At 41.8% G+C, this 12,453-nt stretch overlaps 1 protein-coding gene across 7 annotated transcripts in view; it reads right to left on the reverse strand.

Annotated features, from left to right (window-relative positions):
• Window positions 1–12,453, reverse strand: part of LOC117264686 (protein Aster-B) — a 54,200-nt gene that overhangs the window by 21,504 nt on the left and 20,243 nt on the right. For 6 of the 7 annotated variants that reach the window (XM_078172347.1, XM_078172346.1, XM_033638879.2 and 3 more), the window contains exon 3: window positions 8,710–8,730. In XM_078172347.1, coding sequence (XP_078028473.1) covers window positions 8,710–8,730 — 21 coding nt within the window. Of the gene's footprint in view, window positions 1–70; window positions 902–8,709; window positions 8,731–12,453 lie in introns of those variants that run through there. The other variant, XM_078172350.1, reaches the window with a different exon arrangement.

The following is a 12,453-nucleotide window of genomic DNA, read 5'->3' on the forward strand; positions in this document are numbered from 1 at the left end:
AAAAACTACTGAATTATAAATCTAGTTTTGTTGTTGTGTTGTGATCTGTTGCCCAGGTTGAGCGACTTACAGCAGGGACCTGCTCTGAGGCCCGGTCCCACTTGTACCACTGGGCCAGCTGCTCTGCTCCACGCTCCAAACCATGCTCCCAGTTTGTTTCAGCTTCTGAGTGCACGGCTGATAAACTCTGATTCTGCGCTGGCGTCATCTTTCTTCGTTTTATCCGCCTTTTGTCTTGTCCCGTGTTTTTGTCCTCGTACAAACTTGATTTATTTGAATCTGCCATCCTGCCCTTCATTTTGTTTTGTTTCCAGATGTGAAAAGCAGTGATTCAGGTCATCACTGCGCACACACACACACACACACACACACACACACACACACACACACACACTGGTCACACACTCATGTTCTGCCTGGTGAGACAGCAGCAACAAACTTGAGATATTCTAAATGTTTTATATGTATGTTTCTTGTTGCACAGAAATCCCAAATAGTTTCCCTCTGCTTGATATCCAAAATATTGCGAATGAAGAAGCAGACTTTAAGTACGATTAAGTTAATAAATTCCAAACAGTTCTGATGATAGATCCTTTGTCTCAGTATCAGTGATGTCATCAGGCTGAGGCAGAAAGTGGTTTGTCCATGATATTCTGCTGGATGTCACAAGTTGCAGATCATCAGATCACATTTTCAAGGAACAGCCTGACTTCATGCAGCAGGAACTCATCACTCTCTCCTCTTTGCACCGGTCCGTCAGCACCATAACTCCACTACATGCAGCACACACTCCTGTTGTCCCACTACAAAATAACCTTGTTGAGTGAAGGATCACTGGAGCAACATGTGGACACATAATAGTGAGATTCCTCCTCAGACTGAGCTCTGTGACAGCGCAGAGTGTTTGGAAACAGGAGGAGCCAGTGTCAGTGTGTGAAAGAGGAGAAAGAGGGCAGAGAGGGGGGAGGAGGTCCAAGGAGAGTCTGGGTTTACTCAAGTTCATTGGGAGAGTGTGTTTGTGTGTGAAACGGGTGTTCATTTGAGTTGTTACTCACGTGCCCTGCCAGTGTGTTACAAAGACAGCCTATTTTGAATAAATGCTCAGCTCCACTACTCTCTTGCTTTTTTCTCTTTTGTCTATATCTTTCCTTTGGCCTGTCACTAAGGCAGACTGTGAACACCGACAACCAAAACAACAGGAAGTGTAGCAACCAATCCACTTCCTGGAGAAGAGTGTGTGTTTGTGTGTGCTTTTTGAGGTTTGGAATGAAACTTTAGCATATGGCAAAACATGTGATTTGAGTGACCAGTCAGATCAAAAAAAGGTCTGCTCATTCTTTAGTTGCTACGAGCAGATATTGTGTTGCAGATGCTGATATTGTAAGAAAATAAACAAAACATTTTTAGTGAACATTTTGCTGATTTGTTCAGTATCAACACTATGCCACATCATCAGAAAAAAACATAATCCTTGGAGCATTATCTTTCTTCTCTTTTGCAAATTAGTCACAGATAAATGTAATTTCAGGGAGATAGGGTTGAGCTAAAAAGCTCATAGGCCCTTTTAGTGTAGGGTGGGGCTTAACTGGAGGCAAAACAATTCTCCGCAGACATCAACTACTGCTAGCTAGCAAGGTCCGTTGGCTTGATTTAGACGATGGAGGAAGATGATGTGAGTGGTGCATTCAGAAGTACTCATTCCTGGTGCCGATGTGCTCTCTAGGACAAACCGGACCGTTTGTAAATTTAGAGCGCTGTCTGAATGTACCGTTCAGTTATCAAGAGCACCACACTGTGGGCACACTGTCTGGGGAGACAGAGCCACAGAGCACCAAGCAGAGTGAATGTGTTTAACTAAACTGTTCCTAAACGCTCCGTTCCTTCAATCAACAGGGCTCTCACTTCAGTGTAGAGCGTCAAACTGCATTTACGAATGCACCATGTCAGGTCGGTCACTCTCTGGGACCGTGAGTGTTACTTGAATAAGCAAACACTGACTGACGGGAACCAGACTGGCCGACCCGTACGCTCTCACTTGGTGGATGGATGATTTGACAGGATTGCTTAAGGTGGGATGGCCGGCTTTGTGGTAGATAACTGTGCCAATCTTACAAAGGAGGACAACACTTGAATGGTTTCCTCCATTTTGTTTTGCAATCAAAGCTAAAGTTAGCTAATGTGAGAAAAAGTTAGCTTTATGGAGAAATCCAATATTCTTCTTAATACCTCCTCAGTTTCTGATGAGATGGACATGACAACCCTTATTACACGTAACGTTATTCATCCCTACAACAGGAAATACTTTTTCCCTAACCTGATATGAAGTGTGCGCTGCATATGTGAGCATTTTTGATGATGGCCTTGTTCCAGTCCTTTCGTCTTATCGCATTTAACTCCAGCTGTCTTCATTTTTGTTGATGGGCAGTGGAGGCTGGTATGTGATAAAATTTAAGTTTTGAGTCATGACTCCATCTATTCTGGCTCTCAATAACACAACAAGATGACATTTTAAGAGTCCTATGTAGCCTACAGCCCTGTGGTGGAGAGTCGTGTTTTGCCTTCAGCTAATAAAATGATGTCATTGTGACGTCAGCCCTAAAAGGGTCTATACATGCCAAAGTTCATTTGAAAGGCGAACATTGAAGTTCATTTGTTAACTTAGGTTCGGGAGCAACCACACCTCTGATAACCTGCCAAGCCTTCTTATACCTGGTCAACCCATCCTGCTCTGTTTGTCTCAGATTTTTCAACCCACCCTCCCTTTCCCTTCCCTTCATTCATCATCCTACCAACATTCCTTCATCCTCACTTCCCTTCTCCCCTCATCTCTTCTTATTCAATCTGGTGCATACCTCTCCGATGTCTCATTTTGGGTACCATCTGGGGGGCCTGTAATCAGCTCCGGTGGAAAAACGCCTTTCACAGAACCCCCACACTGAGTCTCCCTCTGCCTGATCTCCACTACATCCTCCCAGATCAACCCAACAGAAGACATCCCTATTCCACCTCCACCTCCTTTCCTCATCTGCGCTTCAGTTAGCTGACCTTTCCTCTCACCTGCTCACCTGCATCTCATTTTCTCATCAACCTTTTAGATCGTACACTGGCCCAGTTCCATTCATCTCCCACCGGACCATCAATGTTGCCATGAGCATTGAACCTTTCCAGAATTCCAACCTTACCACCACTGTCACTGAATGAATCCTTTTAGCAGTGGAGCTCCTCACTAGTCACTCATTATACACATCAGAGTCACGCCCTTATTAAAAGACAGTGAAAGCATCAGAAATAGTTCTAATGTGATAATTGTGGCCATGAGGAAGGTGATGCGTTCACTTCCTGGCATTTGAACAGTGATGTGACCATTTACTTCAGGAAAAAAAAGTGCAAAGTGTGTGTGCTTTTATGGGACAAATTGATAGTCAGATCTTATAAATGAGGATATATCTGAAAATATTTGGCTGGTCCTCATTTCTTCAAAGGGATGTTTTAGGGTTAGGACTTGGCTTGGTATGTTTTCTTGGGATGATTTTGGTTTTGGACTACACATAAAGCATTTTGATAACAGGAACTTCAGAAGTTTAAAAGTACATGTGTGTGGTGTGTGTGGTGTGTGCCAAAGTGTTGACCGTCTGAGAAAAATTTCACATCCATTGCAGACTCGATGTGTATGAAGATACAGAGCAGCTCACAGAGAGAGCTGTTATGTGTGTGTTTCTGATGTAAACAAGTTATCATTGCCAAGTGCTGTGCCCCCAACCCTTCCACCTCCATCTCTCTCTGTCAATCTTGTTAATGCCTCACTTCCCTCTCTCCTGCTCTTTTGTATTCCAGCTGCAGTGTTTCTCCTATTTTCCCTGTCTTCTTGGAAATCTCCGTCCACTGAGCTTACTACGAAATCAGATTAGTGGGTGTCATACTGTTACACCCCTGAATGGGGGAAGACATAACTTGAGTTAAAAACAAAAGCGACTGTTTAGCTCTCAAGTCAGTATTTTTAATGACTGAGAGTCAGTCCAATAGCAAACCCCTACAGGTTCTATACCAGAAATGACATCACTAACTTAATTCTTCTGTCTGTCAAAATAAGACCACAGAATAGTAAGTAATATGAAAAACACAATAGTTTACATAACCTACAAATTAAGAGCGTGTTTCTTTACTTTATAGCAACCACTACAATACCAGAGGGGAAGCTGTGACTGCAGATTCAGTCTTTCCCACAGTTTTGTAATGAAATCCTATGAGGTAAAAACAAGATGCAGAATATTCAAGCCATTGTCTATGAAATGCATGACACAGGACAAAACTGCAGCTAAACATACACCCACCATGAAAAGTGAGTCATTTCTCAGGGCCTTTGTGTGAACCCTGTTCGTCTTGTCAGCTTGTGCCGTCCAGTTTTCATGTATTGTTTTCCCTCTTTTCGACAACATAATTGTTTCTTTAAGCATAGCTATATTACAGCAGAAACTGAAAACCCATGTGAAAAGGACACATCCAATTTTCATGTTTTGTCAACAAAATGGAAGCCACAATAGTGCTGTATTGTCATACTTTCAAGCGTTTTGGCGGTATCTCAGCAGGCTACATTGTCCATCAAATATACTGCATTCGACTGTTGCTGCGTGAGTAGGCCAATAACACATTGCATTAAATTGGAAAATAGTCTAAATAAGTCAAATAGTCTTTAATTCTAGATCTGGGTATGAAAAGGACTGAATGCAGGTATTGTTTGACTGGAGAATGATCATACCTTATATCGTTATGGTCAATACCTTAAGAGTATTGAGTACTGATACCCAGCCCTAACTCTCGCACTTCCAAGTTCAGCCTCCACAAAACCTCCCAAATCCTATCTGTTTAGCTCATTCTCATTCTGAACTCATCAGATACCAACACACAATAGCACCTTTTGCGGGGATATGATATGCCGCCAGGTGGTGTCAGCTTGTAACGCCGCTGGCGACAATGTAATATAAAGAGCTAGAAAGTCCTTATAGGGCAGGTGGGTCCAACAAACCCCCGACTTTCACCCACGAGGCAGCTGTTCACTTCCTGTGCAGGTTTTAAGCCAAACCATGATGTGATTTTTTCTAAACCTAACCATGTGCTTTAGTTACACAAGTAAATACAAACAAACAGACAAGGTGTTTTACCGATGCTGTAAGCCTATTTTAAAAAAGACTCTATGCATCTGATGAGCAGAAACTGAACATTTCCTGTGAACACGAAAGTGTACTACAAAAAAACACAATGCTTGTAACACACAGGAAGGAAGGTACCTTGCGCATCATATTTAGACGTGAAAGTCCACTGACAAAGCGGCAGTATTTGACAAGTTGAGATGAGAATGTATTGGTTTTCAACAACAGTTTGGGTTTCAAATAAACACATTTGACTAGCTTTTCTCTTTTTTTGACCGCATCCTTATGTCTGTTCTTATGTCTAGCCATCCTGATGATGGACAAATACTCTTTTTCTGCCAAAAATAGTTCATATATGCTGTTCTTTTAAATGTGGGAAAACCAGTTAAAAATAGGTGATAGTCTTCTTTACCATTGCCAGTAGACCAGAGCTGTGTAGATGGCTCTGAAGTATACGAGTATGCCTTTTACTAGTGTGTCTCATTTGACATCATAGACGAGATGAAGAACAGGTTAGTAAACAATAGAAAGCGGCATGGAGGCCAGTGAAAATATTACAGTGGTTACTTCTTTTTTTGTATCTTTTACTATTCAGTGTCCCTTTCAAGCTTAGTGCCGACTACTCTTATTGCTTTTGTTTGATGGGGCAGGGTTGGTGTTGGGGGTGAGAAGGGAGAGTGTGGGTGGCATGCAGCGGGGGGCTGGGGGTCGGAATCGGAGTGTGTCCACCTGGATGTCATCTTTCTTTCATTGCTGACTGGCAACTAGAGCTGATAAATACCCATGACCACTAAAGAGTCATTTGTCCCAGGAATGAATGGCGACCAAAAAAGACAGATGTTAGTGAGGTTTTTTGTGCGGGAGAGGGGCTTAACGATGCACTTATTATCCTCCCTGTCATTAAACTTGAAACTTGTCTTCAATTTCAATTGTCTTCAATTTTATCACCACTGCAAAATTCTGCTTCTCTTTTTTTGGGGTCCTATAATGCTTTGTATTTTCTTCTGCCATTTACTGTTGTTATTGTGCCTTTTAAAATTTTAACTACTATTTGCCGTGCGCTTTGGGGCAACAGTAGCTCAGTCCACAGGGACTTGGGTTTGGAACCCTGTTCGGACCAAATATGGAGTATGGACTGGTAGCTGGAGAGGTGCCAGTTCACCTCCTGGGCACTGCTGAGGTGCCCTTGAGCAAGGTACCGAACCCCCAACTGCTCGGGGTGCCTGTCCAAGGCAGCCCCCTCGCTCTGACATCTCTCCATTTAATGCATGTATAGGCCCTGTTTGTGTGTGTGTGTATTTCAGGCCTGTGTGTATATGACTACAGAGTTGTTATTCTTCTTCTTAATTTTTACAAGACTTTATTCAACATGTTTTTAAACTTGCGAAATTAATACACTTGATAAGACTTGATTCAAACAAACTCATTTAGCCTGGGCCTCACTGAACACTGGACATTCAGAAACCTCATACAGTAGCAGGCATTAGGATTGTGATAATAGGGGCATTTAATTCCATTCACGACATTCATAACAAGACCAGACCCCAAATCCAAGCTCTGTGAGAACTGTGCTCATCCCATATTCTGAACTAATCTCTCAGTGGCCCAGCACTAGAACTACAAACAATCGCACCACACCACCAGACACACTATGATGTTTGGATGATGACTGGGTGCTTTTATGCTTGAATACAGGATCCTATATGTATCATCTATAGCCATGTGTCCTGAAGACTCTGACCCTGTGCCTCACCACACTGTAGGTCACAATCAATAACGACATTTGAAACTGTGACTAATGGTTAAAGGAGAGGGCAAAGAGGGGAACTGTAATAAAAAAGACCAAACACATCCCACATCCTGCACTGAATCGCACTGTGAGACGCAGCTCATTGGGTCTCTCACTCAGCCGCTGTTTGACACTGGTCAGCTGTACAATGTCTCTTTTTGTTTGTTCCCCTGCTTTTCTGCAGAAGCCAAACACAAGCTGGGTGAACTATGACACAGACAATGAATGGAAGCCCGAGGAAATCTCCACCCACACACGATTACAGTATGAACTGTCATAGACACACGCTGTCATAGACTTTGTTCACACATATCTTAGAGCTGCCCTCAATTCTTCTTTTCCAGTGGGAAAATACCAACTGATAAATACTGGGATAATAAAGTAAATGAATCTGTTGGCTGGATGCAGTCTTGCCAGTTTTGTGTGACTATTTTAAAAACAAAGGATGCACAACAGCTTGTCTCTGTTTCACACTGCTGGTTCTGTTTCTTATCATGTGAGATACTTCCTGTCACAAGCACTCACTCCTTGAAAAGTTTCTCTCTGTATATTTTTCTCTTTTGCTGGACTAAAGACAATAGACAACACTTCACAATCTCCCGCTGCCAGACACTCTGAAGGCTTTGGCTCTGGTCACTCTGGAAGAACAGGGCCCTCTCGCTGTTTTGTGGATTGAAACATTCCAGAAAACCACCTCTCGTGTGTCGAGGGTGAAACAATGATTCTCTTGTGGTCTCATTTGTATACAGTAATCATCTAAGGTTTCAAAGACACTGTGGTAAAGATGTATTGTTGTTTAAATGGAATGCATAGAGTTACAAAAACAGTCACAGAAACACTGTTAAGGCTGGGGGAGGCAAACGTCTGGAAAAGGACTCTCTGTCTTTGTCCTCTCTGTCCCTAAGCTCCTCCCACCAAACAACCACATATGCACATGGTTCATACAGTAACACAGTATTTCCCATACACTGATGTATTTAGTCTTAAAGGAGAAGTCCGGTATTTTGCACTTTGAGCCCCATTTCTGGGTTGTTTATGATGAAATAGAGTGGTTAAGATGATTGCTCCTTTTCGGAGAATTTGGCTTTCCCCTGCCTGGCTCAACACTACTGTCTGTGGCCATGTGTGAACCTGCCCTTAAACCACCCTAAACTTTCGTTTTCAAAGTCATGAAACTCACCGAGTGGTCAGTGGTGTTCGTTGATGTTCTGACATAAAAATCGTAGTAAACTGTGGTGTGCCCTTCAAGTGGGCGGGCGGTTCCTGTGCACACTAGATAATATAATCCTGCCAGCGCCACTGGCTGGAAAAGTGACTTTTTCTCTGCCATTAAATCAGGCTTTCACTGGAGGGACATGCGCGCACATCTGCATTTGTAGAACAGCCAATAGGAACGCCCTCTCTCTGAAATGACCTGTGATTGGCCAAAGTCTCCCATCACAGATTTTCAAAAGCCTGAAATCAGAGCCAAGAGGAGGTGCAGAAGTCTAGTTTTCTGTCAGTCCACTTGAATTACAATACCTTTATTGTGGGATTTTCGCCCAGTGACACAAAAATAAAACTGCCTACCCCAGCTTTAAAAATTAACTTTGGTCTACTCCACAGCTACTGAAAGAAAACATGTACAGTTCTTCATACAAACAGCCAATTTGGCATTTAACACGAACAACATGAAATGACTGAACCTGACAAACACAGTCAAAATACATAAATCATATTTAGGTATTAAAACATCACATAAAGTTAGCCAGTAGATAAAACAAATGAACTTACATTGTACCAGCTCTGACTTTTCTGTTGGCACATGGAAGCGTTGGTGTGTTGGTCAGGGCAGAGAGGAGAGCAAAAGAGAAAAAGAAATAATTTAATTGATTAAAAAAAAAATCTAGTAATAACAGTTATAACAGTGCACTTTAATGCATAGCACTGTCAGGGCAGGTTATACTCTCCTGAAGACAGATGACAGTTGGAGACACAAATTTGAGCTCATGCTTTCATAGAAACATCTGAGTGTTGTCAGTGAGACTGTGCCTTTAAACAACATCACAAATTTCTCACACTTGCCACAAAGTGGCAGCATTACGTTGGAGAAATAAATTCCAGTGTTTGCTTTTTTTTTTAAACCTCAGGCTCCTTTCATTTCTCCATTTTGTGCCTCTTTGTCACATCCGTCCTCCTACCTGTGACCCTGAAATTGATCTCAGTGCACAATCCTAAAGGATATCTGATTTCCTAAACTGCATCTCAAGGAGAGAGGAGCGAGGAAAGAGGAGGCTGGCCAGGGGAGCTATGAGAGAGAAAGCACAAGCGTATCTTTTGTCAAAGACTTTTTGGCTCCTGTAACGTAAAAAAGAGGCGTGACACATAGCTGAGCTTAGCTTAGCTCATTAAATACAGCGGTCAGCTATAATGAAACAATATGCAGATGATGCAGCACACGTCATGTTTAATTGACGTTGCTTTAAAGATGTCTTGTTTTGTTTAGTCAGTTGCCTCGAGTCCTCTCTCCTCGTGCCTCTGTTCACATCTCATCTCAGGTGGGAGGAGCTAATACCTGAGGAGAGGAGGCGAGGAAGGGAATCAGTGATGTACAGACTGAGAAATTAGAAGAGGGCAGGGGTCTGCTATTATAGTCAGGGAAGAAAAGGACATTAAAAACACACATTTATCCCAAAACAGGACTTGCATACACCAAGTGATTAAGTCAAATTGTCAAGCAAAACTACGCAGTATTTAGCAAGTCGATGAAGTATGTCTTTGTCTGTTTATAATGACACAGACTGCATGAATGAATTTTGTTTTGAGGCAGATTTTCTTGAGCTCTGCACAAACAGTTTGGCTATGAGAACAACTCTTCCTTTTCCTGCTCTTATATCGCTGGGAGTACATGCTTACAAAGAACAAGAGGAGATGCAGTCATCATAATATAGATTGTTTAACTATTAAAACCACTTTCACTCCATTAGTTTTTCCTCTGTGAATTAAAAAAGTGATAATAATGACCATCAGAGAAACATGTATTGCAAATCCAATCCGCTGTACAGATGCAGATTTGGAGAGAAAACACATGAAGACGTTAATAATCTGAATGACTGAGATGGGCGTTTTGGAGAAGGTCTGACAATAACTATAAATGTATACACTGAACAACACTAACTGAATCAATCCGTATTAAGTGACACTAGAATAACTCAGTGCAGCAAAATGGTGACAGAAACTATAGCTCTTATTGAACTCAGCATCAGAACATCAGCTACATGTGAAGCTTGTTTGATAAGCACAGCACAGTTTACAGGCAGAGGCTTGAACAGGGAGTCACAGGTCAGATTGGAGAGCTTTAATTAACAGGTAGTTGGGGGGTCAAGTGAAGTGAAGCTCAGTTGTTGAGATTGTTTATGGATTTATTTGTACTGTTTACTATTAAATACAGATTTGTAGCTTTAGAGAAACGCTGAAAAATCAAGATCTAGCAGTGACAATATTACTCATAGAGACCATGGAAGGTGGACTAAGACTGATACTTTGTGGTGTGATCCTTCACTGCAATATAATGTAGCTTGTTAGTGTACAGCTGAGGTCAGAACATAGCACAGCATGGCCATTTGATCTACTGCTCTTTTTAATGGTGTTTAGTTTAAACCTGTGAGAAAAATAATAAAACCATCATGACCTGTTCAGATTCAAAATTCAGTCTGAGAACTCAACGGACCTTTTCAAATAGTTCAGCTTATCGTCCAGCAGAGGGCGGTCTTAAAATTCACCATCAGCTTGACCTATTGCATGTTGAATTGACCAATCAGAAAGCTCAGTAAAATAACAAATAAAAATGGTGGAGGACACCAACGAGCAAAGCAGGGCTTTGAATCATCATCATTAAAATTAGAGGAAGAAATCACACGATATTCAAACAGGTTGAGGCAACTCTGAACAGTAGGATGAATAGTTTAGTAGGTGTGCTCCAAGAGAGAGAAAGGAATGATGCTTACTTTAGTTTGCCACTTGTGAGACTATTGCATGCATGAGAAGGAAAGAAAGAAATAGATTCAAAAACAAAGACAAGGCAAAAGGATGAAACAGTCCATGACTCTGAGTGGTCAGCAGAACCTACTGTATATAACCATGGTCAGTAAGAGATGATTTAGAAAACAATAGAGAGGAAATGAGCAGAAAGGTGAAGGTGATGTCTTGTGATAGGAAAGCAATGATGCTATAACAGTGAGAAAGCTATGATCAGTAATAATGTTGGTATCTTCTGATAGGACAACAACAAGTTTCTAGCTGCATTGTTTTATTTCACTACTGACAGAATCACCATTACAGGACTGCTGGACTCAGGAACCATTGGTCACCTTCAAAAATCATCTAATCTCAGGCAGGTGATTAGCTTTGTCTGTTGTGTACACAGTGCAATATGTTAAAGGGACACTTCGCCCTCAAAATGACCATTTGTATTTTAGTTACTCACCTCATGTAATGTTAAATTCATGCAGACATTTTTGTTTGTCTTGCATGCATTAACAGTAAAAGAAAAACTGACTGTGGTCATAAAGGGATGGACACAGTCAGCAACAATACTCAGGTAGGCTGTGGTGTGTAAACCATGCTCAGTTGATACTAAGGGGCCCAAAGTGTGCCAAGAAAATCTCCCCCACACCATTACACCACCACTACCAGCATGAACCACTGATACAAGGCAGGATGGATCCATGCTTTCAGTTTTGCTTTCAATTTGGTTGTTTACACCATATTCTGACCCCACCATCTGAATGTAGCAGCAGAAATCCAGACTCATCAGACCAGGCAACGTTTTTCCAATCTTCTATTGTCCAGTTTTGGTGAGCCTGTGTGAATTGTAGCCTCAGTTTCCTGTTGTTAGCTGACAGGAGTGGCACCTGGTGTGGTCTTCTGCTGCTGTAGCCCGTCTGCTTCAAGGTTGGACATGTTGTTGGTTCAGAGATGGTCTTCTGCAGACCTTGGTTGGAACCAGTGGTTATTTGAGTTACTGTTGCCTTTCTATCATCTTGAACCAGTCTGGCCATTCTCCTCTGACCTCTGGCATCAACAAGACATTTTCACCCAGAGAACTGCCGCGCACTGGATATTTTCTCTTTTTGGGACCAGCCTCTGTAAACCCTAGTGAGTGCATATCAAAACATCCGATTGCAAACAAATGGAGCAGTATAATCCAATTCTCATTTTTCCTTAGTACCTCCCAAACAGACAGATAATTCATTGAAAACTGTCTCCATTGTTGGATTTGTTGTTCAGCAGAGACGTGAGGAAAAGGAGAAGAGTTTTCTTGACAAAATCAGTGCAGCATGGGGTAAATAATCGATGTACAAATGGTCATTTCAGGGATGAAGTATTAAATCATGGATCCTGGTGAACCTTAACCAGCCATGTAGTATATCTTTAACAACCAACAGTCACAGCTGAATATAGTTAAATGAGTGACACCTCTTGTAAGAAACCTTGATGGATAGTGCATAAATAAGATGATTATGAGTTGCATTTTAT

Source organism: Epinephelus lanceolatus, chromosome 11, assembly GCF_041903045.1.
Source record: "Epinephelus lanceolatus isolate andai-2023 chromosome 11, ASM4190304v1, whole genome shotgun sequence".
Taxonomy (NCBI): Eukaryota; Metazoa; Chordata; class Actinopteri; order Perciformes; family Serranidae; genus Epinephelus; species Epinephelus lanceolatus.